Source organism: Grus americana, chromosome 2, assembly GCF_028858705.1.
Source record: "Grus americana isolate bGruAme1 chromosome 2, bGruAme1.mat, whole genome shotgun sequence".
NCBI classification, from domain to species: domain Eukaryota; kingdom Metazoa; phylum Chordata; class Aves; order Gruiformes; family Gruidae; genus Grus; species Grus americana.
Window position 1 is genome coordinate 1,841,259 of NC_072853.1, and position 26,588 is coordinate 1,867,846.

Sequence of the window (26,588 nt, forward strand, 5' to 3'; positions counted from 1 at the left end):
CATGTGACAAAGCCACCAGCTCCCATTACACCATGCTGGAGATGGGGATGATTGCTCACCAAGGGCTGTTGGACCAATCTGGATGCTTAGGAGCTTGGTTTGTCTTGGATCAGGTTGTACTAGAGCCAAATGATGTCTTCTAACCTCAACAGCTCTAGTTTTATTTGAAAATGACCCAAAACTGACCCATTCAGAAGCTCAACGAGGGCTTGTTCCCCTCCACAGCTGGTGCACCCAGTCCCACCTGTAATTCGCAAGAGAGATGCACGCTACAAAGTGTTTTCCAATCAGTGCTTTTTAATCCATAAAAGGTAAGAGTCCATGTACAAATTAAAAAAAACCAACCAAAACCACCGGTGTTAGGGAAATTATCCCACTCGCACAAAACGCAACCCCTCCGCCAATGGAGGAGTTGGGTGATGAGGGTGGAAACGCGACACGCAGGCTCGCCGCTTGTGTACGCTTCTTCTAAATAAATACATCTCCAGCTCGGAGACGTCTCTGTCAGCAACACGTTTAGGATCGGGGGAAGATGTTGCCGGAATGCTTTAATGGCAAGGTGGCCTTTTCTGTGAACCTACCCCCTTTCTTACCACTCCCGCGCCAAGCAGCTGGCAAGATTACGTAGAGAATCTGACTGCACCAGATGGCCTCATGGTGGCAGCCGGCTCTGTAATCCAGTCTGACGATGTCTCGGTCTACAGAGAGGCCTCTTGGTCACTAACGCAGTTAGAAGCCTTCCTTTAGCTCTGCTTAAATAAAAACGGGGGTGAAAGCTTGGCACATGGGCGCTGACCCACCTAGAAGAAGTCACGGTACAACCCTGGGGGGATGCTCTCATGACAATATCCCGCTGCCAGCGCGCGTTCACTTCATTAAACTACCGCTACAAATTTCTCACAACTTAAAAAGTACAAAAATACAATTGCATCTCTGAAGGGTATTTTATACCTACCAAGATCATCCAAGCACTGAAGACCAGACAGCTCTTTAGCCTTCAGAAAAATAATGCACAAGGCGGAAATGGGATTGAGAAAATTTTGCCAATATATCTAAGTGCGTATTCGGAGTCTCCCAGCATTTCCAGTACAATTACCAAGATGCATGTATCCATCAGCCCAGCTCGGGTACGAATGCTGACAGCACAGTGTTAGGGTATTAGCAACGTGTGCAAGATCCAATACTAGCACAAATTTAGTAGTTTAATAATCTGGAGGAGCTATCTTCCTGGAATTTTAATCTCATACCAAGAAAAAAAACAAGGTTCTTAGCTATTAATCTACTCACATATTTAGGGCAATCCACCTCTACTGATTAAAAAAAAAAAAGCGAGACAACAAATGCACATTAAGTCTTTCCCTTTTCTTCCAAAGAAGCAGGCTGTGCAGCTGGGCTGCTTTTGCTGGGCTGACCTGGGTGCTCATTAAAAAAAACAACAACAACCAAAACCAACCAAAAAGCACGAAGAAATGGTTAAACCCATCCTAACTTCAATCATTTCACTGGGACATCCCTAACCTGTACCGCGGAAGAGATGCACAGCCCAGTGCTGCACCCCATGATGGGGTCACCACGAGTCATTGATGCCCACGCTATCCCCTCTCACGAAAAAGGGGAGTTGAAGGTGACCTCCAGCTGGAGCTGCTGAACAATTTGGCTCTGCCGGCAGCTCTTGGCGTGTGGCGGCAGCAGTGCCATCTTCTACCTTGCAGAGAAAGCCTAGGAGACACTAAAGAAGGTTACAGCTTTTGCTTTAATGGCTGGGGCTTGGTTGGCTGCTCCTCACACCGAGCAGAAGACACAAACCAGTCCCTGCTTTATACCGAAGCACAGCTCCCCCCGACCCCTTAAGAGCAAAACCAAAAATATTAAAAATTTAAAATACATCAGTGTTTCCCCATATCGTTTAGCTGAGGATCATTTAACGTGGGAGATGGAGGAGTCCGGTACTGTGCTTGCCTCTTCGGAGAGGATCCGACCAGCGGCACATCCCCGGGGCAGGGGGGATCCTTACAGCACCGACACCAGCACAGCCCGGACTGGACACCGTGGCTTGCGAGGGTTCATGGGCAGCCAGCCCCGGAGCTCACGGGACACGACCTAGCCCGGCTGCCGCTTCAGTACATGGCCTCATTGTCTCCCACCGTGGTGAAGGGGATGCCGTAGGTGCTCTTCTTGCTCCGCTTGCTCTTCTTGCTCCAGACCAGCAGCGTGCTGGCGCTCTTGTTGTTCATCAGGCTCTTTCGGCTGTTCTCCTTGTTGCTTTTCAGCAGCCCGCTGCCCGAGGACATCGCTGCTGCCTTCTTGTCCGCCTGTTTGGGAAGGGGAGCAGAGAGGGGTGTGAAGCCAGGGTGGCATCTGGGCTGCAAATGCAGTGCCTGGCTTCAGTCCTGCACCTCCAGGCAGGGAGCAGGACACCGGGGAACCTCTGCCCCGCATGGAGCTGCCTGCTTCGGTGCCTGGCTTGAGGCTGAGTGAAACAACAAAGCTTTTCATCCCTGGAAATCCTGCTTCACATTTACCAAGCCAGCTGTAAACAAAACTGCCACACTGGAGACAGTGCAGACCCTCATTTAAGCAGACCACAGCCAGCCTCTCCCCTCCCTCAGCTGCAGTTCCCCACCTACAGCTTAGGATGAGACTTACGGCTTTTGGTCCCTCCGAGCCCTGCAGGGTTATCACACCGATCTCCACTCCCTCCTCCCCAGTGCTCTTCAGCAGCTGCACCACCTCAGCATGCTTAGACCACTTGCAGTCCTTGCCGTTCACTGAGATGATGTAGTCTCCCTCCTTCAGCCCGGCTTCCTGCGGGGGAAGAGAGAAAATGCACATGTTTGAGCTCATGGATGCTGCTGCACAAGGTTTTCTCACTGTCCACCCAAGCCCCTAGGTCCCAATCCTGCAGAGATACAGGCCACAGGGAGGGTTGGGGTCCACCCTCCACCTACAGCACAAGACAGACGATGATTTCATCATCCTGAAGATTTTACACCTGCTTTGCAGCGTGCACACAAAAGTGGGATGCTCTACAGACCAAGGATCTCTTTTGCAGCTGCTAGCAATGGCCACACTTGACATCCAGCACGCTATAAACTCCCAGCTTCATGAATTTTTGCAGCCTTGCAAAAAGTGCATCCAGCTCTGACTCTTCAATAAAGGTTAAATGCTGCAGGTCTCCAGAAGAAAAAAATAAAAATAAAAATTATTGCCTGCAAGTCTCAATCCTTGAGAAAATGGAGCAGGCTCAGCAAGGTCCTGCGCACATCCTTCATTCATCAAGGCATCAACAACGCTCTTGATGTGCTTGAAGGAAAGCACGTGCCAGCCTGGGGCTGTGGGGACAGCATCAGATATGGACCACATGTTGTCCTTAAGAAGATTTTAGTCTCCCAAAAAGGGATGTGATCCTGCTGCTAAGGAGCACATTGTTACAGAGATGCTGGGCTCTGGATGGCACGGTTAATGCTGAGCAGTGCTGAGGGAGGGGGGAGACTTTTCGGGCATCCTACCATGATGCTCCAGCAAGCTTCTGCTGGAAAACAGCTGCCCCTGATACATCAGAAAGCCCATACAGTGAGTTTGCACTGAGATAACTCGTGTTTCAGACTTGCCATCTTGTTCCATCCACTGTCACATCCCAAAATGGGAGAGAAGGGAGCTGGGCGCTTGCCAAAGAGAAGCTGCCAGCAGTTAAAAACTAAGCTAACCTCCATATTTTTCCCTTAGCTGTCTCCTGAAAAAAAAAAAACCCAAAACCAAAAACAATTCTTTCATGACACCCATCTGTAAGCCCTGGGCTGAGATCCGGCAGGGATGAATCTCGACCTGAGCACACCAATGGAGTTATCAAGTCATACAATTGAGCGTTAAGACATAAAAACAACCCAATACCGCTCGAGGCAACCCTTGACCCCCCACTTCCAGCATCCTCAGGGGGCCAGCGAGGGCCTGGGGTACTCACAGCAGCGCAACCCCCCGGGATGACACCGGCGATGAGGACGGGGGAGTCTCCTCTCAGCGTGAACCCAAAACCATTCTCTCCTCTCATGAGGTGGACTCTCCGCACCGGATACCACTTGTTTTTGGCCGAGAAAACTGAGAGGGGCCCCTGGGGTAAGGTAGAAACACGGAAAGCACCTTTTGGTGCAAGAACAACTCCCTAGGGATGTGCAACCTTGAAAACACCCACTGATGGGGAGGAGGCAGATCAAGAAAGCCTGTCTTTTGCATTTCTTTAGGGATGCGATTTTGAGCCTGCCTAGTGTTTTACCCTGCCTCCATGCCCAAAAATACAGATTTATGCACTATAAAGCTAGAGGTGCTTAAAAGCTCATGTCAGACTCTGGGTTTGTGAGCCGTAGCAGTCTCGTACAGGTTGGGAAGGACCCTGGGGAGGTCTCTGGTCCAACCCTCTGCCCAGAGCTTAGGTCTGGACATCCTCACAAGCACTGCCCCACTCCCACAAGGCATGGTCAGCAAGCCAGCATCAGTTTAGACACTACAATCCTGGAGCAAACGAAACAGAAAGCTCCAGTGGACAGAGCTGGCTCCTTAATTCCCCCCTTCAGAAAATAAAACCCATCAGCCAAGGAAGGACAATGGGGGTTGAGATTTTTCATCACAGTCTGGCTCTAGCAGATGCAGCCCCGCTGGGGTGGTCCAGCAGCAGGGTGTGAGGCGGTGGGACAGGTCACCTCTTCAGGGTCAGATCCCTCCCAAATCTTTCCTATTTTCCTGTCTTTTTCCTACTTTCCTGTGCCACAGGAGCAGGATATACCTGCCCCAGAGCTGTTCAAAACCAGAGATGCCCAACCTCTCCCTGGGGTGCTACGCAGCCCTTGGGGTGCCTGGGAGACAGGGACAGCCCAGTTGGGTCCCACAGCAGCCCTGAAGCTCAGCTCTGCTCCCCAGGACCCTGTAAGCCTAAGAAATGTAGGGGTAAAGGTCCGGTGGGATTTTCCTAGTGCTTCCCAGCTGGCACCGTCCTGCTCTGCTGTCCTTTGATCCTTCTTGGGTGAAGCCCACCCAAAATGCCTGTGCCCACTCTCTCATGCGCCAGAGGAGCTTCGCGACCCATTTAGGTCTTGCAGAGACAGATCTGCGCCCTCCCACCCCTCCTCCTGCACAGGTCCCTGCCTGCGAGGAGGCAGCTTGTTCTCCTTGGAGAGCTGCCCGCGAGCGCAGTGTCTGCACTGGGAGAGGGAGAAGAGGCTGCGGGGAGGAAGCCAGGCAAACAGAGCACGCAGGGGAAGAGGAGGAGATGTCTGCTCCCTTGGGGCACCCTCCATCCCATAGCTGTACATACCAGCCTGTGGAAGAGGTCGGTCACCTTCACCTGGGAGAAATTGGGGGATTTTATCTCTGGTTTCTGGTGCGTTTTGGCTAGTGGTAGTGAGAGAAAAGCACATATGCCAGGGTCAGGTAATTGCAGCAACTGCTGTGTCTACACCGTGCTCCTCAAGGAGGAACGGTGTGACCCATAAGAGCTGGGACCTGCTCAGGCAGCTGCTGGACATACAGCCCAGAGCCCCCACTCCCACCTGTGATGCTCCACCGCTGTGTAGGGAGCTCTGGTCCACAGCAACATGCCACAAACTCACTGCGGAGTTTGCCCACCCCATGCAACCTGCCACAAATGCCCTCCCCAGCAGCACCCCTGAAAAAAACCCCACTTACGGTGTATGTCTGGGGCATCTCCTGTTTCAAAGAAGTCCTCCTCGTGGTCGATTTCCGAGTATTTGCTCAGTGAGCGTTTGTGGGCAAAAGAGAGGACCTCCTGAAGGATATCCATCTTCCGCAGGATCTTGCACAACCCGTGGATCCTCATGGCTTCCTCATGCTTCATGATGGCTTTCTTCAGATGAGCTTTACCTGCAAGGGAGCAGAGAGATCGCAGCCCAACCGGAGCAGCCCCGCCGCCGCCGTTCCCTCTCTGCTCGCTCGGCTGCCCACAGATGACAGCAGCCTCCGCGACTGTGTCACCCGACGTGACTCAGGGACAGCCCAGTCACGTTCGCAGCCTGCCAGGCATTCAACGTGCGCTAAATGGAGTAGGTCCCAGCCGTCAGCTCGAGCCCCTGATGTAGGGCTGGGAAGGGACCTTGAAGGGTGACCTACTTCACTCCCCTGGCGCCAGCGGCAGAGCTGGCAGATGTTCCCGAAAAACTGTCGGTGAAGGAGCAGCCACCATGTTGCGCCGCCCCCGAAGTCCCTCCTAATGCTTAACCTCAATCTCCTTCACAAATTAACTTCTCTCCGTCGCCTTGCATCCCCCGGGGTGGGGGGGGATGACACAGAGGACAATCGAGCCCCGTCCTCCTGGCGACAGCCCTTTAGCTTCAGGAAGATGCAACACATCTTCCTCTTTTCTAGGCTAAGCAAAGCCTTCTCCTTGCCCTGCAGGTCCTGCTTTCCACCCTCTTCAGCATCTGTTCTTGCTTTGCTCCTCTCAACTTGCCTTCAATGTGTTTCCACCCTCGTGGAAACAGAGCAGCCGAAAAATGGCCAGAAGAGATGAAATCACGACGACCCATGAATATCGATGCAAACATCCTTTTTGAAGAGACTGCAACCAAGATATCCGTATCCAATGCTAAACTACCAAAAAAGCTCTCTCTCGCTCTCTCTCTCTCTCTATATATATACACACACACGTATCATAGGAACACGTGTGCCTGTAGCATTTCCAGTTTTAGGACACACGGTGGCAACATAACCCAGGGAGATGGTTTGAGCTTGCTCCAGACTTATGAGGACCACAGCCAGTGGCCTGAAGACCTCTGCTTTTCCCCATGAGAAGTCACAATTGAGGAAATACATTGAGGCTGGATGGAAACCAGAGAGGAAGAGACTCTCCAAAATAACTGTATCAAATGCAATCTATCATATTTTTTCAAAGCACCCAGTCAGCCCCATCCATAGGCAAGAAAACAACTTTGTTTCATTGAATATGATTCTATGAATCTCCCAATAACTCCCATTATTTCCAAGAGATCCCTGGGAAAAGAGGTCAAGCATGGAAGTTGTGCAAGCTTTTGGCTCTGCTCTATTAAGGATGGCGGAACATACCACGTCTGATAAAACATAAAGTTATAAGACTAGGAGACAAGGGAAGGGGGGAAAAAAATAGCCTTTCAAGGAGATGGTTTTAATGTTGCATGTTTCTTCCCTTGCTGTAAACCAAAACCAGAACTGAGGCTGGCATCTGCACACTTATTCTTCACCAGCAGACATTGAGGGGACCCCGTTCACACCAAAAAGAGCAGGCAGAGCTGGGAGCGGGGTTGATGCAAATCAGGAAAACGGATGGCAGCAGCTGAGGGTGTTGGGGTAGTGTTACCATAACACTCTGGCTTTGGGGTTCATTTAAAGAGTCTCCTCATGCATGTCCCTCCACCTCCCATCCCCAGCAGTGAAATCTGGCCCAGCAGCCAGGAAGACTTTGCTGGGGCTGGCAACGTGACGAACTCATTCCTGGTGGGACTTGTCTCCTCTCACATGTCTGCAATGAAGGGAAAGAGCACCAGGAGGCAGCTCGTGGGGGAGGCAAACAGGAGACGACACCCCAAAATCAGGGTGCTGAGCTTGCTCTTGTTGCGGCCTTGTTGGGGAGGGGCTGCCAAAACATGACTTCAGTGAATAAGCAACACTCTGTTTTTCCCCTGAAGTTGAAAATCTGCATGGGAGGAAGCTCGTCTCCCAAGCTTTCTGATGCAGCTAAAAAAGCCACCCCCTGGCATCTGCTGTGTCGTCTTGTCATCAAGCCAAGTCAGCAGCAAGCCTAAGCCAAGGAACTTCCAGGATCTCAATGTCCCTACAGCTTTCTCCATGCTGCGTTGGGTGACGTTACCTGGCTCAGGACACCTGGGTGCTCGAGGTTTTACTGTCAAACTCAGCTGGATAGGTCGGTGTAAGCACCATGAGTTGGTCCTCAACACCCTAACAGGGAACTGTGACACTTTCCTGCCTTCCCAGGAGAGACTCTTTCCAAAGAAAGCCCCTCAAAAAGTGTCTTTGCATGGAGAGATCCCCCCAACAGCTCATCACACACCTTCATGGAGACCATGCCTACACAGGTAGGGTTACAATGGGGCTCACTGCCTGTGGATCGAGGTTTCATCACAAGAACTGGGGGCTTTGCCCCCACTGATGTGCCTACCCAGCTTTCTCCTCTCCTCGGGGTCCTGCAGAAGGGTGCGGAGCGATGGTCCCTCTGGCATGGTGATGTGGAACTGGATAAAAGCCTTCTCCTGCTCTGGTAGTTCAGCATCAGATGCCACTGTGTGAAAAAAAAAAACGGGTGGGGATGGGCTTAGAAATAAGTCAGGCCACTGTTTGGCCACCCGGATCCCCATGGTGGTGGGGACAAGGGGACCAGGAAGGCACATCCACCTTCACGTAGCCCAAGTAATTTCAGCAGCAGCTTCCTCTCTCCCAACCACAGCCTGCAACGACCACCAAGACATCACTGATGGGGAAGAGGGATGAGTTGTCACATTCAAGGCTTTGAAGCTAAGTGCAGGGTTTGTCTTGTGCAGAGCACAAATATCTGACTCTTTTGCCTCCTCCTCTCCCTTTGTCCAGTCTTGAAGCAGGATTGGAAATCAAGAGCCCTGGGTTTTCCCCACCTGGAGGTCAGTGACATAGACCCAAGTCAGACAACAACTAATGCACAAATTCTGGGCAAATTGAAGTGTAATTTGGGGGCTGAGCCCTCCTTGCTGTGCCTGGGACCCTTGCATGGGCAGAGAGCTTGCGGTGCAACCAAAGGGGTTCTTCGATGGAGAAACTGAGATGGATAGAGCTTGCACAGGCTCTCCCAGCACTGCGCTGGGCTCTGTACGCATGATTTTTACACCCTTATGTCCATCCAAAGCTGTTCCTCATCCCCTTTGGCTCACAGGGAGCTCAGGGTTGGATAGCAGCTTCCTTGCTGGGGCACAGGGTGTGATAGGAAGGAACCAAGAGGGCTCCAGGGAGCCTTGTGGACTTGCTGGTCTGAATGTTAGATCTCAAAGCCCGGTGAGCAACCCAAGCACAGGCACCCAGCAGGCTGGGAACCGGCAGCTCCAGGGTTGGCTCTCCCTGTGCCAACCCTCTCCATGCCAGCATCCGTGGGGGATTAAACTGCAGCATAAGGAGTTTATTGCCAGCTGGTTATGGGAGCAAAAGATTTGTTATTCTGAACAAGGGGGTCAGCAAGAGGCAGCAAGCAGGCATGTGAGATCTCAACAGCATGCTCTAGATAGAGGAAAAAAAAATCCCCAAACACCCAAACTAGGGAACTCCTGCAGATTTGTGTTTCCCTCAGCACTTAAGGTTATTAGGCCAGGCAAACAGTCTCAAAACTTTAGAGGAAAGGTTTGCCCTGTCCCTTGTAACCCCAGGCAAACCCAGTCTCATCACCATCCTCTATCGCTTCTGTCTTTAAGCCGCTCCAGCCCCACGGTACCCCAAATCTCTCCCATCTCTGCCCCAGCAGCTCTCCTTGCTCAATCCTGCTTCCGCAACGCCCACGCGGCACAAGCCCGGCAGCAAGATTCTGGGCAGGCTCCGGAGCGGGGGCGGATACTGGGACAGTCTGGCAGTCATCACCAGCACAGCAATGCTTTCAGCAACCATCCCCCAAGAATTCCCTCAGCCACCCCACCAAGTGACGGGCCAGCACCACAGGTCACAGCGTGCGTCGGCTGCCCGCCCCCAAATCCTCTGCCTGACCCAAAATTGCTTGCATGGGTGTCAGCGATGGTGCAGATGGAGATCATGGGTTGCATCCCACGTCTGCGCTCCAGCTGGCTCCTCAGAGCCACATAAGCCCAGCTGAGGCACAGCCAGGTGTACCCTGCTGCCAGCACCTCACCACCCTGGGATGCCCAGGGCAGCTGGCCACGAGGCTGGCAATTAAATTCAAGTAGCCCAAACCAGTTTGTCCAGTGATATCCTGGTTTTATTTTATTTTTTGAAGCACCCAGTTGGCCTGTCTCATGGACTGGGGTGCCTCTGGAGGATGCCTGGCTGAGGACACCAGGACACATGTGGTCAGCAGGCAGCTGACCCCCCCATTTACCCACCTAGCCCCAAAGGGGACAGCATGTGGCATCCCTACAGCACCTTTTTTGCTCACCTTCTTGGAAGAACTTTGCAAACCAGAAATATGGGGGAAATCTACCCTGTGCATGAAATGCTGAGTCACTAAGCGAGATCAACAGCTCAGAATATCTCAAAAACTTTAAGGTTTTGTTTCCATCTACCCTGCGCTTACGTCCCTTCACCTCTTTTTTTGCATTCCCTCCCAAACACCAGGCTACAATGTGGAGCCAGCACTTGCTGAGCAGGCAGCTGCCTCCGAGGTATAACACTCACCAGGGCAGTCGCAGAGAGCAATGGCAGCGAAGTAGTGGGAGAGAGCTTTGAAATGCTCCGACTTGACATGGACCATGGTGATCCAAGAGAAGGGAACATAATCCTTCACGTGGGCCTGGGTCATTGTCTGGTGCACCAGCGAGTAGACATCTTCCACCTGTGGGGTGTCAAGAGACAAGCTGCTAAGCCATGGGCTGGGATGTTGGACATCCATCAAGAGACAGTGACAGGAGGTTGTCCTCTCCAAGGGGTTCTGTCGATCACAGAAAGAGTCTATCCAGTGGTGACAGCCCCACCAAGTCCTCTCCTCCCCAAGGTACTCACCCTTGCCGCCTCCTGGGCGAGCTGCAGCCGGGCAAGGAAGTCATGCTGGGCACGCAACAAGGTCATCTTCTCAAAGACACACTCCTGGACCTGGGCAATCATCAGCCGCACCAGCATGTTCAAGGAAGCTGCGCTCATATCCAGGCTGGGAGCATTGGAGAAGTTTTCTTTCAAGTAGTTAAAGGCACCTGCATGATGTAAAAGCTCCAAGTAGCCACTGGGCTTGTAAGCAGGAGGGTCAGACTTTTGGACCACAAAGGTTTCCCCACCAGCAGCACAGCAGAAGAACCACCAACCCAGCTTGCACATCAAACATCTCACCTTAACAGGTGGGTAAAAAGGTCAGAGGTCCCTCCCTTGCTATCTAAATCATCCTTGTGCCCACAGCTTTTTTCTCCAAAGCCCTGGGTGATCACAGTCCCAGGGTCCCTTTTTTCCCCGAACTGTTTGCAGATGGATCAGTACCTCTCCTCTCTCCCTAGCTGGGACATCTCCCAGTTCTCCTCCCCTAGCTGGGATGTCTCAGCTAGGGAGAGGAGAGATGGTGATGCACCCCCTTTGGGTCATCCCAGCTCCTCTTCATAACCCACAGAAGCAGTGTGGTGCCAATGCACACCTGGTTCCTGTTCCCTCAGAGATGCTCTGTCCTCATCCCTCTTTCAATGACTGCTCCCTCCCCTTCTTGCACTCATGAGGATTACTCCCACCCTGTGGAAGTGCTGCCTGCACGCCCCGGGGAGGCAGGAAAGGGGTGAACCTACGTACCAGCCGCCTTCTGAAAGGCATCGATGGCCTGGTTGAGTCCCGGCAGGGATGCGCGGTCCTGCCGCGCTCCGATCTGGGTGTGCAGGGCTCCGATGTTGAAGAGCACACTGCCCTTCTCGAAGGCCAGTGCTCGCTGGTGGGATGGGACCCCCGTCAGGGAGTCGTACCTGGGAAAGGGAAGAGTCAACAGCTGCCCATCCCCAGGTCTTCACCTACGGATGCAGGGAGCCTGGAGGGTTTTCAGCACTCCATGGGCTTGCAGACACTGTTTCCATCCTGGCTTATCCCCGTGGGGCACACGCTTTCCCCTGCCTCCCCTAATTAACCCACCCAGGGCAACAGCAAACCCAGCTCCCCATGTCCACCAGCCCCAGCTTTGCTGCCGAAACAGCCATCCTGCCGTGGAAGCTTGGCCCCGGCTCCCTCCCCACTGGCAATGCCCCGGGTGGGATGGGGAAAGCTGCACCAACCAGTGGAAGAAGACACCCAGGCTTTTGGTGGGAGGAAAGAAACGGCTGTCAAGGAAGTAGAGCTGGTTGTAATACTCCATCAAGAGCTCGAGACCAGCTTCATTGCGGCTTGGGGTGCGCATCGCCTGCAGGGACAGGAGAGGAGACGTGGGTGGGAAGAGAGAGGGGAAAATGGGAAGGAAACATTGGATTTATGGAGCTCCCCCCAGCCCAGTGTGGGGAGAAACTCCACCTGAGTTATTAAATCAATAGGATCAGATCAATATGATCAATAGGATTAGATCAATAGCAGATGAGAGGCTGTGCAGCAGCTCTCTGGCACAGTTTCAGCTACGAGAAAGGTCAGGGAGACACCAATTCAGTGCTGGGGCACCCAAATGTGGAGCCAGCAGCCTGGGAGCTGTGCTGATGGCAACACTGGCCTAAACCAACCGGGGATTTTTTTTTTTTTGAGAGAGAAACTCATGCAAAGTCTACAGAAATAAATGCTAGAGAAGAAATAGGATTTTTTTCTTTCTCCTCTTAATAAAAAAGCCCTTGAGCTTTTGACCTGACACAGGGAGGAGGGTCAGAACTCTCCTAAAGCCTAGTTTTAACCACGGGGTTTTTCCCAGCTTCTGGCTTTGCAGGGCTCCTCTCCCACAGCCTGAAGAGCAGGGTCAGGCCCTTCTCAAGGGCTTGAGCAAGCCTCTTTCTTTCTGCTCTCCTAGATCAAAGCTTCACAACAAGGCAAAACTTGAAGTTACTTATGACGGCTGTTTCATAGGAGAGGAAAAAATTCACCTTTACCAGATTGCTTTATATTTCCTCTTCTCCAAGCACTAGCTGGAGAGAGAACAGTCATTTAGCCATGCTGAGGGTGAACTAATATTCATAAACCAGTAACAGATTGCATTATAACTTTTATTGCTGTTCAGTTCTAGGTTAGCAGGGCATTAATATGGGGAAACAAAACAATTACTGAATGGTCTGCAGTATTTTGTAACCTATGAGCCAAAGCTGGGGTAATCCTGCACCTCGGGACACAAAGACAAGGGTGAGGTTTGGAGGAAGGACAGGGGGACCCCAGAAGAAAATGCAGCACCTCCAATGAGTGTTTCTGGACAAACCAAAGCAAGACTTTGCAAATCGAGGGACACTGACCTGCCGCAGCTCCATGAACTCTTTGATTTCCTTTTCAAACAAGATTCCGTCCTCTCCATAGTGTTCACTGATGAGATCCTGGATGGGGAAACAATAGAAAAGACACCCCCAATTCACCCTTGGAAACAGATATTCAAGATTTAAGGGTGACTTTGGGCGATTCTGTATATGCAAGCTCTCTCTGCAAGGAAACCTGTGCCAGGGAAAACCAAGTTCTCCCCTGCCTGGCTTTTGCTCTCCAACATCTCCACAGCCTCATCTCCCACTTTCTCATGTTTTAAGTCCAGCTCGTCCCCATAAACTTATTTTTTTGCAACTGTTCCAAAACAGAAAATGTTTTGCAGCTGCTGCAGCATCTCCTCTGCAGCACCCAACTGTACCCAAAGTGCATGGTCGCTCCCCTTCTTTGCACTGAGTGTGCAAAACCCTGATGCTCACCTTCAGCGGTACCAGCAAATCCAGCTCCTTCGTCTCCTTCAGGCCCAAAGGGATCATAGGGACGCTGATGGACTCGCTGGAAGAAGACAGCAAACTATTTATTTGGTGGTTGGTTTAAAAGCCTTGGAGAGACCCCGCATGTCAAGGACTAAAATGAATCAGCTCTTTACCCTGGGCTTGTGCGGCTCCTACTAAAGGTAAAACTAGAAAAGGACTCGACTCTGCACAGCAGAAGGATGCTCTTCCCAATGTGATATTGGGAAGGGCAGCATGAGAGGAGGGGTGTGCAGAAAATAAGCTGAAACCATCACCCTTATTCCTCCCACTTCTGCTTCCCTCTCTATAACAAGTACAATAACAACAAAACAGGCTCCGGTAACAAAGCTGCTTTCATTACCAGCCCTTGGGAACCGGGCGTGACGTGAGCACAGGTCACGGATTCACCCACTCCTACGTGCTAATCTGGGCTTCAGTGCTGATAAGGACTTGCCTGGGCTGCAGCGCTGTGCCTGATAGAAATTTTCTATCTTTATTAAAAGCAGCCTAATAATAGCTCTTATTGCAGAGCCCGTTCGATATTGTAAAACGCTGAAGATGACGATGACTCTGGGAACACCCAGCTGGGGAGTGGTTTTGTGTTTCAACATTAATACGGGGCAGTTGGGCAGCACCGAGGAAGAAGCAGTGCAGGATGACAGCCAGGAAGGACCATCTTTTGTGGGATTTAATGGCTTTTTTTTATTTTTCTGCTGCCAAGAATTAAAGAAATGTTCTGTACCAGCAGCAGAGCCTGGAGCACACAGAAAGTTACAGCTGCTCTGCAAAGAACCCCAAAGCTGGACCCATCGTTCGACTGCTGTATCCAGAGATGGGGAATGAGAATCCATGGTGGTACCCGCAGCTCACATCAGCCCCACAAAAGCTTTCCCCATACCCATCTATCCTTTGAGGAGGTATCCGGAGGTATCCGGCACCAAGCCATGTTACTGCATCCCCAGAGCCTTGGCCTCCGAGGGGACCAGTTTAAAGAGATAAGTAGGGTTTGGTAGAGTGAGAAATGGGAAGCGGGTCGGGCAGGATCAAGCCCTCACCAGCCCAGGTTTGCACAACAGCCCCCTCTTGTTACCTCCAGAAAGCGCTGATAACTTCTTAGCACATCGCTCATTAGTCCACAGAGGAAAAGAGGCAAAGGAAGTTGCAGAAACCTGGGGAGCAGGGCAGGGAGGCTGCACCCACATTTCCATCTGTTCATACTGAATAAACAGCTTCGAGAGCTATAATTAGTGCAGAAAAGCCATTATCGCTCCTTCCCTAAGATTTCCACTTGAATTCAATGCCCAGAGCAAACAAAGGCACTTTTGTTTGGCCTGGGCAGGGTTTTGGGGTTGCTGCTGTTGCTGTTTTCTTTTTCAACCAGGGCAAATGAGCAGCAGGCTGGAAAAGCCGAGCATCCCTGATAGGGAAGAGCTTGGGGAGGATGCCTGCAACATGGGCAAGACCATCCCTACCCTCTAGCAGAGAAGCGGCACCACCAATATCCAGGATTACATTCAGAGACTGCAAGCAGACACCCAAGCGTGGTGGAGATATGGGCTCCCTTGGCTTTCTCCCCATAGGAGATCCCGCGACCCTAACACAGATCATCCTGGTTCTACATTTAATATCATTGCAGCAACCTGCAGGATGGAATCGCTGATGCTCTCCTGCTCTTTGCACCTCTCTGTCCCCAGCAGCACAGCAATCCTCCCCCCTGCCCGTCCCGAAGAGGACCAGATGCCGGGAGAAGCACGTGGATGGATGTATGCCATCCACCCATCCATCTCAGGAAGGAAAGGAGCAGCAGTAGCTCCCATGTTGCTGCAGCATCTCTGGTCTTTTCTGCCTCAGGCATTTCTACTTTTCTCACCCAGCAAAATGGCACTGCCCGAGCCGCCCCGGCATGTTGGTTTGCTGCTGGCGAGCGTGCTAGGATTACTGCTCCGGTGAGTCAAGCCTGAGGTGGCTAGGTAAGCGTTTCAAAGCGACAGAACATTTACAATTAACAAAAGGTCTAACCTCAGAAAGAGAGGAAAAAACTTAATACCCTTGATGGGAAAAGAAACCAGTGAATAATCCACTCAGGGAACAGCCAGAACAGGAGGTTGGACATCTAAGCAGCTGCGCTTTTAATTTCTTCTGCTAAATACCTTATTTCACCTGCTTGAAAAAACTCATGCTCTGGTGGGATGCTCAGGAAAGGGGGATGATGCATGGGGAGACGGTTGTTTCTGACTTCGTCCTCCTGCTTTGGGACATCAGTGTCCAGAGAATGCACCATCCATCCCCAAATGCTTCCTAAGTATCTGCCAGGAAAAGCTGTTGAGCTTGCTCTGCTTGCAGCTCTATGAGTTTGGTCTCCTTGCAGCTCTATAGATGAAACATGGATGTTCCCAGGGTGAAAAACCGTTTCCAGCAAATCTGGCCCATGCCCAAGTCTTCCCCTATTCTCCAACCTCCACCTCGTGGTCCCTGCCAGAGGGCCAATCCTTGCGCGGAGCAGGGAAAGAGTAATGGGTACAAGGCGAGATGGTGTCTTGCTCCCAGAAAAAGCAAAAATGAAATAATAATAATGATAAAATCCCAACTGAGCAAGTTGCTCTTCCCACGCTGCAGGCAGCTGCCTGCCTGGCTCGCCCACCCGGTGTACCTGTCATTCTGGTAGACATCCATGCTGCTGTTCAGCTCCTCCAGCTCCTCCTTCAGCAGCTGCAGGTTGGAGTTCACGTAGCTCAGCTCCAGGGCGACTGTCTCTTTGACCTTGTGGTTACTGGTGGCCCTGCAAGACAACAGCATGCAGATCAAACCTCTTGCATTTCATCAATGCCTTTATTTATCAACATTTAGCGGCATTGATAAAGAGAGATTAAATTATCCAGCCATGCAATAGCACACGCATCCATTCAAACCTTCCCGCAGAACTGTGTCTCTTGCTCTGCATATGAGTATTGAATGGTTCCAGTTGGAAGGGACCTTTAAAGCTCATCCAGTCCAACCCCCCTGCAACGAGCAGGGACATCTTCAACCAGACTGGGTTGCTCAGAGCCCCGTCCAACCCGACCTTGAATGTTTCCAGGGACAGGGCAACCAGCTCTCTGGGCAACCTGTGTCAGTGTTTCACCACCCTCATCGTAAAAAATCTTTCTTATATCTAGTCTGAATCTCTCTCTTTTAGTTTAAAAACATGAGCCCCTTGTCCTATCGCTACAGGCCCTGCTGAAAAGTCTGTCCCCATCTTTCTTATAAGCTCCCTTTAAGTTTTGAAAGGCCACGATAAGGTCTCCCCAGAGCCTCCTCTTTTCTAGGCTGAACAGCCCCAACTCTCTCAGCCTTTCAGGACCAGAGAAGCCAGATCATCCAGACCACTGTGCCATGGAGGCAGAGGTCAGGCAAAACTCATTACAGTGTTGCACCCTGCTCAGATGAGCCTGCTATTTCTTCCCCAGACCAACCACCCCCTTGCCCATCCATGCTCCTAACTCCAGTGCAGCTTCAGATTTGGCTATAACGACTCAAAGTGATTGGCCACATCAAATAAAATTGCTTTATAGTTGGGTTTCAGAAGAAAAACTTCTTTTTGGGTGCAAATAACCCTTCTGGCAAGAGAAGAGGCTTGCTGTGCTCGCCCATTAGTAATGCTGGACCCTGCCCTCCCTTCCCTGCTCATGCACGTCAGGAGATGTAAACACCAAGGATTGATTTCAGCTGCCTGCTCCCAGCAAGACAAGCTCCCAGGCTGCTTATACCCTTCTTATCTGCTCTGAAGGAAAGCAGGGAGAGATAACCCAGAGCTGACAGCATGCAGTCGTTGGCTGAAAGGGGCTCTGGCTGCTCTTGCTAAATGACACCGGGCTCCAGGAAAAACAACACGTGCACAAGCTCTGCTCGGCCAGAGCACCGCTTTTCCCCAGCTTTTGCAGAGCACGTTGCCTTTGACTTCTGTTTTTTTTTTTGTGGACGGCATCCTTCAGGGGCCTTTGCTCTGACCTGGCTCAGGGCAGGAAGAGTTATGCTGTTTCTCTCTTAAGATGCTGGTCCTTTAGTGTCTCCTCCCCTGATTCCCCTTTGCTGGGATTTCCCAAGACCAACGCATTTTTTATTTTAAACAAACAAAGCAAAACCACAGCAGGTCCAAAAAGATCGGCACAGCCGCTTCCATTTAAACATCTTTCAGCATTTCTGCAATTCTCCATAAAGATTAGCACAGTAATCACCCTCTTTTGATATAAACCAGTATTTATTCACTATTTCAGTCCTCCACGCATCACAACACCTCCAGGACCTAGGTTCATCACTGCTATCACTACAATTTTCTTCCACTATGAATTAAAGAGTTTCCCCTTCTTGCTCCCAGCTGGTTACAATATCTTTTTTTTAATTTCTCATATTACCAATTGCTGGGTTGCAAATCAGCATGTCAGCTACAGCAGGGTAATATTTGCATATACACAATACATTTCTGACCAGTGCTTTCACCCCTGCTCCGCAGCAGAAAGGATGCGTCACCCTGCAAAGCCCGATTTTGCTCTGCAGGATTTTGCACGCACGTGTAAGTTTTTCCAGGACTTGTCACCGGGTTAAGGTTTTAAAACCCAATGTCACTTCAGGGCACTTCAGTTTAAACTCTGCAAGTACCACATGCAGCAATTAAGAGCAGGGTACCTCTCAGAGAGGTAATTAAGGGGAGCACTCGATCATTTCTGTGAGCTAACCTGCACTGGAGGCATTTTGTACTACTTGTCCAGGGCAAGCACTGATTTCTGTGTAAGCATGCAGAACCTATGTATCTCTATCAATCTGCTCGGTGAAGTTCTCACTTGTTTGCTTAGCTAACACCAAATAAAGATTACTGATTTTTTATTATTTCTTTTTAAGAAACCAGTTTATTGGTGACACCTTTATCTCCCCCATTGCTTTGCTCAGCCCCAGTATTTGAACAAGAAAGGAAAAGGTTTCCGCTGCCTCTACCCATTTATTTATCCAGCAAACAAACTCTCTTAACATCGCTGAGCAAACACCATGTGCATTTTTTCCAACACACCATTCATGGCAACCACTCCAGGAAAGAAGACCGATATGCTGAACGGAACAGTTCAAGAGATTTTTTTTTTTTAAAGCATTGAGAGTTGGGTTCAGGATTTGTTTGGGGTTTTTTTTGTTTTTTTTTGTTTTGGTTTTTTTTTTCCCTCAGAGGCAAAAGCCAGCAAGTTCAGCTGCAAACTCTGCTCCAGGCTGGGCAACCCACTGCTTTTTTCCACTTGCATTTAGCACTGGCATAGAGAGATGCAAAGGAAGTTTCTCCATGCAACTATAATTTTTATGCAATAACCTTTAGACTTACAACATAACACCCTCCCCTCAGCCTTTAATTTCAGGCACAAGCTTGACTCCCCCCCCACCAAGATTTCCCATGTTTCACAAGCTCCAAGCACCGTAGCGCCCAGAAACTCACATTATTACTCAGCTGCAAAGTGGACTTGTGGGAGGGAGGAAAAGCGGCTGCTACCGAAAGACATTCAAACTGCTGATCCAGCAAACAAAAAAGAGCCCCATCAGTGCATTTCCCTGGCCAAGTAATTAAGATGTGTTTTGCATCACATTTTTGCTCACTCCCCTGCACACAGCTCTGATTCCCCGCTGTTTGCACCAAAATTGTGGCCAGGCACATTTCTGCTGAGCCAGCACATTTCCCCTTATTTTTTTTTATAATAAAAGGGAGTCACGTGGGGCAGCACACGTGGGGATTTCATGGTCTTTTAATTAGATGAGGCATGGCAGCCTGGTTGAAGCAGCAGGGTATGGGGGCTGTAACCTCAACCCCCCTGGGGAAGACGCATTGTCCCTGTCCACCGGTTAAAAAACAAAAACATTTCTTGCTATAGTTCAGCAGAGCAACTATTACTCCCTTCTTCCAGGTGCATACACCACTGATGTTAAATCATTCAAGTTCAGAAGTGAAAAGTCAATCTTATTTTATTGGGGAAAAAAATAAATAATCAAACTGGCAAAATATGACCCAAAAAAGCTATTTTAGGGCAGCCTTATGATATTTTCTTCCATTAACAGACCCACCCAACTGGGAGCACATGTGCTCCAACATGAGATTCACACAACAGCTACAAAAAAAGGTCATCCTCAGGTTAAAAAAAGATAAAATTGCTGCAAAAATCATGCTATTGCATCATGATGACATCATGAACACCCTACGGGGAAAGCGGTAATGCACTGGCTCTACTTGCACTGGACCAGTTGCAATCTGAAAGACATGCAAAGGTGCCATCCCATAAATGCATCTCCCCAACAGGGTGAAGAGCCACCGGACTGTACCCATCTGCAAAGACATACCTGAATGTTCAGATTCTGCTCTGGTAGAAGCCCTGGGATGGGGATTTTTGGAACTAAAACTGGATTTAACCCTTTCTGGGGGTATCAGGCAGAAGATACTGCACTCCAAGCTCAATTTCAGTTCAACATTTATTCCCGTTATTCCATCTGCTCACACCTTGCTTTGTACCAGGCTTCCAGGTCATGAAAGTGATGATTTTTTCATTAAAATACATAGCATCAGCATTCCACCAAATAGAGGGCAGGCGTTTCTAGGATGAATGCTGCAAAGTCAAGGGAAGACTGAGCAAACTCCCAGCATAGACATCAAGACCATATTTCCACCTTCCTGGACCAGAACTCACCTGAAGAGGTTTTCTGCTCCCGCTCGCATCCTCATCTCCTTGTTGATCTGTTGGTTAATCCGTGCCCGGCGATGCTGCAGTTTGCTGCGCTGGGTCTGGGCGAAGGGGTCGCAGCCCTGCTGAGAAAGAGGGGCAGGGTCTCATCGAAAAACCCCCATCATTTTGGGATTAAAACAGCACTTTCAGACCCTGGCATTGCACATAAAATAGAAGTTTTATTATCTCATACCACACATTGCTTACAGCAATTTATTCTCTAAGGTATTCAGAAAAGGCTTCCCAAATACAACAGCAAAGGGATACAGGAACTAAGCATCTTCTTAGGGTCTCACCATCCACAGACAAGGCCCAGGGGGCTGCAGATGAGCTCAATATAACCCTCAAGCTCAGGAACAGATGTGACCCTATGTCTGTAAGCGCTCCCATCTCCTGCTGGCTATAGGGGATTGAGCGCAGGCAGCGAGTCAAGAGTTCATGGGGGTGGAGAAATGAGTCGCACAAAGCAGTAAATTAATTCCATCCCTGCCTCCTTCCTTGGTTTTGGGTCAGACTTTCTGCAGACAGGGAAATACGTTTAGTCTCCGACTTCAGGAAATAACAGACAGCAATATCTCTGTCTCACAGGGGCAAGAGGTTATTATGGGATGCCCCAGGCAAAGAGGTCGCCACGAGAAGGGTGTCTGAATCCAGGGCCACAAGAGCTCTGCCCAAGCAGAGATGATTTCCATTGTGTGAGGAGAGGTTCAGATGGATGAAGTGAGCCTCTGAAAGACCCCTGGGTAAAAAACCAAAACAAAACCAAAACCGTTTGGGAGGGCACAAGGCTGGGCAGTTTAAGAGGATGGAGACCTCCAATCCTACTTTTCTTATACCAGCACAAAGCACAGGCTTTGATCCCTCCAAGACCATATTAAGATCCACTGTAGCACTGAAATTACCCAAAGCCATCATTTCACCCTCTTAGAAAACCTCCATTCGCTATGCACATCAGTCTTACTCTGCTCCACATGGCTTTATCTCCATCGCTGCTAGTAGACCTCTTGCCTCCACATCAAGAAGGGGTTTTGCCACCCAAGAGACTCTACAGATCTCCAACACTACCCGCTCCCATCCTGCCCAAAACACTTTCTCAGCTAATTTCTTCCATGTAGAGATCTCAGAGGGCTTTACCAGATCTCACCTCATCATCCATTATGGGTTGCAACAGCCTCAAATCCAAGAAGCCAGGGCAACACTTGGTTACCTCTCCCAGTACTGCTCTGGGGAAAAAACTTACTTCTAACAAATTATTTGATTTTTATGGGGAAGTAGGAAAGGAAAAAAGGAAATCCTTGCTCAAAAAAGAAAAAGATACCAGCTTTGATTAGTAAGTAGGGAATGGAAATTTTGTATTTTCATGGACTTCAGCTTTCTGACAATTAACTTCTTGTATTTAAGTTCCACTAAGTGGTGCCCCATTTGAAAATGGTCTGGGATTAGCATCACCATTTTCATTTAAGTGAAAGATTTGAGCTCCTAATTGGTACGTTGGAGACTGAGGAATGAGTCCCCTCCATCTGGTCCATAAATCTGCAGGCTTAGTGCTTTACAGTAATCTATGAATTTGTTGAAATTACTGAAGGAATAAGCTGGAAGCAGGAGGTCACGATTATTCTGGAAAAGCAATTAAGTGGGACATTAAGGAAAACACCCCAACAGCTGAACAAATCTTGGGTCAGATGCAAATACGAGAAAGGTTGATCCAGAAATCCCAATTCTAGATTTGCCCTGGGGAACCCACCCATCCTGCACACACCATTGGCTCCCCAGGGAAAAAATCCAGAAACTGGAAGAAAAAGGAAAAGGATGAGTAATCCCATGCCATGGAGACCAACAAGGGACCAAGCTAGATTTTATCCAGCAAGAAGCAGCTGGGTCATAGCTGAACATGGCCCTTGGAAAAAAAAAAACCCAACCATGCAGGCACTTCTCAAATCTGAGCACCCAGAGGTTCTCAACACAAAGGAGACAGACCAAACTCATGTCCAGAAAGTAGCTGCTCATGCAGATGTAGTCCAAGATATTGCACAAGTATTTCTTTTATTAATTAAAGCCTGATTACAAACATTGTGCCTTCAATGATGTTTCTTCATACAGTGCAAGACATTAACCTATATATGGAAATTAAAGCTTAAGGGGGGGAAGAAGCCACAAAGACAAGGTGGTGCTTATTAAAATTTCAACAGCCCCTCAGCTTTACAGATCAGAGCTGTTTATGCTTGTCAGCTCCAGAGACACGCAAGCCAAATGTGTATGCAAATACCATAGAATGGAAGGGACCTTAAAGCCCATCTAGTTCCAACCCCCTGCCATGGGCAGGGACACCCTCCACTAGACCAGGCTGCCCAAAGCCCCATCCAACCTGACCTTGAACACTTCTGGAGAGGGGACATCCACAGCTTCTCTGGACAATCTGTGCCAGGGCCTCACCACCCTCACGGGGAAGAATTTCTTCCTTATATCTAATCTCGATCTCCCCTCCTTCAGCTTAAGACCATTCCCCCTTGTCCTGTCACTCCATGTCCTTGTCAACAGTCCCTCTCCAGCTTTCCTGGAGCCCCTTTAGGGACTGGGAGGTGCTCTAAGGTCTTCCCAGAGCCTTCTCTTCTCCAGGCTGAACAACCCTAACTCTCTCAGCTTGATTTCATAGCAGAGGTGCTCCAGCCCTCAGATCATCATCATGGCCTCCTCTGGACTCACTCCAACAGGTTCATGTGCTTCTTGTCCTGGGGACCTGAGACAGTTGGATGCAGTACTCAGGGGGGTGGGGGGTGGGGTGGCAGGGAGTAGAGGGGCAGAACCCCCTCCCTCAACCTGCTGGTCACACTACTTTGGATGCAGCCCAGGTTTTGGTTGGCTTTCTGGGCTGCAAGCATGAATTGCCTGGTTATGTCCAGGTTTTAACCCACCAGCACCCCCAAGTCCTTCTCCTCAGGGTTGCTCTCAATCCATTCTTCTGGCCAGCCTGTAGTTGCGCTTGGGATTGCCCTGACCCACATGCAGGACCTTGCACTTGGCCTTGTTGAACTTCACACGGTTCACACAGGCCCATCTGTCAAGGTCCCTCTGGATGGCATCCCTTCCCTCCAGTGTGTCAACTGCACAGCACAGCTTGATGTCATTGGCAAACTTGCTGAGGGTGCACTTGATCCCACTGTCCATGTTGCTGACAAAGGTGACAAACAGTGCTGGTTCCAGTACTAACCCCTGAGGAACATAATATACCCAAACAAAATAAACCCAAACACATACAAGTGAGCAGGATCCAGGTCCCCTCTCTCTGCCTCTGGAGCCATAAAAATCTACCCAAAACTCAACAGCCATAGCAGCAACCGTTGGAGGTGGAAAGCACCTCTTCTCTGCCTCCAGCTCTTCTTGCAGGAGCTTTCATCACCTTTGAGACCTCTCCACTTCTTGCAAAGGTTTGACTGAAAGCTGTCAGAGGATTCTAAGACTTTTTTCCAGGGAGAAGAGTAAATACTACCTAAATACATGGGCAGGAGGCCAGAGGAACTGCAAGTGAAAAATGATGGAAAAGGCACAAGTGGAAGGACTATCCAAAACTACAGAGAAGGTCCATGGAGGCATGACAAGAAGAAACTAAGTAAGAAAAGAAGTGAGATGCAGAGCAGCATGAGAAGACACTAGGATGGCTCTACAAGATATTCAAAGACAGCATTAAAATCTCTTCACTGCAAAAGCAATTACAGGGTTTAGCTAATTGACTTGGCAGCTCCCCACTTCTCCCATGCCCAGCTTGAAACAACACCAAGAGGCAAAATTCAAGTCACCACAGTGTCAAAGCTGATGAACAAGAACCCTCTCAAGCATGCAAACAGAGCAGCACTGATAATCGTTAATCACTTCATCTTTCCACAAGGGCACAAAGGAGCTGCCCTCCAGGAACGCTTACAAGACATGATACAGCTGGGGACGAAACACAGTTCAACAACATCCAGGACATCACAGCATTTGGATTTGCCTAGACTTCTCTCCAAGAGGCACTGAAGCCATTTGTAGAGCTGCAAGGTTTTTTTTCCCCCCTTGGCTGAACACTGGGTGTCTTCTCAACCAAATTTAATGACACAGATATCAATTCCCATCCACTCTAAGCCAACAGCAAAAAGGTACTGGAAAGTCAGGTATTGGAGCACCTGACGTAATACCAAAGCCTTGTGAGGATGTCGAGTCAGGATCTTGAGACTTGCTGCCCTTAGGGACTCCATGTGATCTCCCCGCACCTTGCTTTCCTCCTCACCCTTTATGAGGTTGGTTAACTACAGTAACCCATGGGATTGCAGCACGTCTCACCTCAAGAGGATCTGCTGTCGGTCCCAAAGCATCTTCCCTGGCTGGCACAGATCAATATAAACATTATGCCAAGGCCACCATGGGGAACAACTAAGCCTAGTCTGCAGCTGCTCCTGGAGCATTTCAGAAGTGACATTATTTCACAAATTTTGGAGCAAGAAGGAAATTCAGCTCCAGAATAAGATGCTTAGCCCAGGTTAACTTAGGTATGAAAGGAAACACCATCACAAGCAAAAAACCCCATATTTAAATCAAAAGGTAGATAGGGGAGATAGAGAGTCAGGAGGAAAGCATGCCCATCATCCAACAGCTTGCATTCAGAGGAACCCAATGCTTTGCCTGTGCCCGTACTCTTCAAGTTGCAACCAAAAGCTAAAAAATACAGCACAGTTTCTAAAGTAAGCAGTGATGGATTTAAGCATGCCTTACATAAGGGAGGCATAGAGAAAAACCACCAAAACCCACTGTTCAGTTATAAAAGGGATTTTCCTTCCTTAATTCTTCTTCGTACAAGCTCTTGAGATCAACTCTTTAAGGTTAGAAGAAAGATGTGTTAATACAACCAGCCCCTTGGGCTTTGGGGTGCACCTAGGGACATCAACAGAAGAGTAGAAGTGGGTGCTTAAGAAGCAGCCAGGGTGAACGTGAGATTTCTTAGCCTTCCTAGTTTAAAACTTTTACAAAGTAAACATGCAAGTCTTACTGGAAGAGGCCATAAGTTGTGTGGCAGCCAGGGAACGGCACAGCTTCTATATACACAGAGTACAGCGTATGTTAAGAAAGCCATGAAAATGAATGAGATGTGGGTCATTAAGTTATACGAGTTGTGTCCAGCTCTGAAGTTTATTGCCTCTGACAAAGCAGGATTAGAGCCAGTATTATTGTAGCAAGGCCATTTTATGCTCAGCAAACATCTGCCAAATAACATTGCATTCATCCCTCGGCATGGAAAGATGACAGCGTTACAGAAAGTGCTCAGCCAATGCCTCTACGTAAGGAGGCCGGAAGACCCCTTCCAGAGGAGGCCAAGACAAACAGATCCCTTTAAGGGATGTCAAAGCTTCTGCTAACTCAAACCCTATCTATGCAGGGAACATGTACAATGATGTAATGATATTGCTAACTCCCCAACACCTCTTCCAGTTCAAGAGCACCCATTTGGGGTGTTAAATAGGGCAATTACGTGGTTAGGTTTCCTTCTATAAGCAAGGCCTTAGGGGATGTTTGTTTAGAGATGATCACCAAGTGTACTTTGCACTTCACATCTCCTGTAAAGACAATGAGATGAAGCATGGAAGTATCACGGGAAACTAGGCACACCTAGAGCATTATTTGTGACCCTGGTGCCAGGACAAGGCCACCACCTCTCAGCTTTCCCAGCACTAGTGATAAACCTAATCACCTGTATGAAGAGGTGTATGCCAGCAAGTCCAAAGGGCAAAGACATGCAGAAAGGGACTAATTTCAGCTCTTTCGCTTCTGCTAGAAGAACAGGAGCTGGGTTGCTGGAAGCAATTGAGTAAAAGCAAAACCTAAGTGTATGAAGCAATCAAAGGACAACTGCAAGCTGTGACACACGTGAGAAGGGAAAACATGATCCTAGGGCATGCTGTTAAGGTTTAAGTGAGAGAGAAATGGAGATGCAGATCAGGTTGCTTAAGGGGTTGCTGCATCCCTGTCTGAAGGAAACAGCAGAGATCAGGAGCATGGCAGTAAAATCCAGGCATGGATCTCTTCAGAGAAAGGAGGAAGGGGTCTGTAGCTGGGAGTCAAGTTATATCCCCAAGAGGTATCACAGCAAAAGCTCCCAGCTACCTGCAGTGCTTGGCTGGATTACAGGAGATGCTCCACAGCCCACCTGCAAATTATGGACCAAGACATGCCATCTCCAAGACCGGCTTTAGCCACAAAACAGTCACCACCAGGATTATTGCAATTAGAGCAGCTGGAGAGTGCCCACAGAATAGCAGGAGAAACTAAAGAAACTTAATTTGCACATAGACCAGAGACA

General features: G+C 49.5%; 1 protein-coding gene across 4 annotated transcripts in view; it reads right to left on the reverse strand.

Moving 5' to 3' along the window:
• Nucleotides 1–279: 279 nt before the first annotated feature.
• Nucleotides 280–26,588, reverse strand: part of RHPN1 (rhophilin Rho GTPase binding protein 1) — a 30,715-nt gene continuing 4,406 nt past the window's right edge. For 3 of the 4 annotated variants that reach the window (XM_054814877.1, XM_054814879.1, XM_054814876.1), the window contains 14 exons: nt 20,228–20,346; nt 16,189–16,317; nt 13,503–13,578; nt 13,065–13,142; nt 11,922–12,046; nt 11,452–11,618; nt 10,687–10,874; nt 10,363–10,519; nt 8,159–8,278; nt 5,677–5,871; nt 5,306–5,382; nt 3,962–4,108; nt 2,647–2,805; nt 280–2,312 (listed from right to left, as the gene is read on the reverse strand). In XM_054814877.1, the coding sequence (XP_054670852.1) occupies nt 2,118–2,312; nt 2,647–2,805; nt 3,962–4,108; nt 5,306–5,382; nt 5,677–5,871; nt 8,159–8,278; nt 10,363–10,519; nt 10,687–10,874; nt 11,452–11,618; nt 11,922–12,046; nt 13,065–13,142; nt 13,503–13,578; nt 16,189–16,317; nt 20,228–20,346 (1,932 nt within the window). In that variant the 3' untranslated portion in view covers nt 280–2,117. The remainder of the gene's footprint in view (nt 2,313–2,646; nt 2,806–3,961; nt 4,109–5,305; nt 5,383–5,676; nt 5,872–8,158; nt 8,279–10,362; nt 10,520–10,686; nt 10,875–11,451; nt 11,619–11,921; nt 12,047–13,064; nt 13,143–13,502; nt 13,579–16,188; nt 16,318–20,227; nt 20,347–26,588) is intronic. The other variant, XM_054814878.1, reaches the window with a different exon arrangement.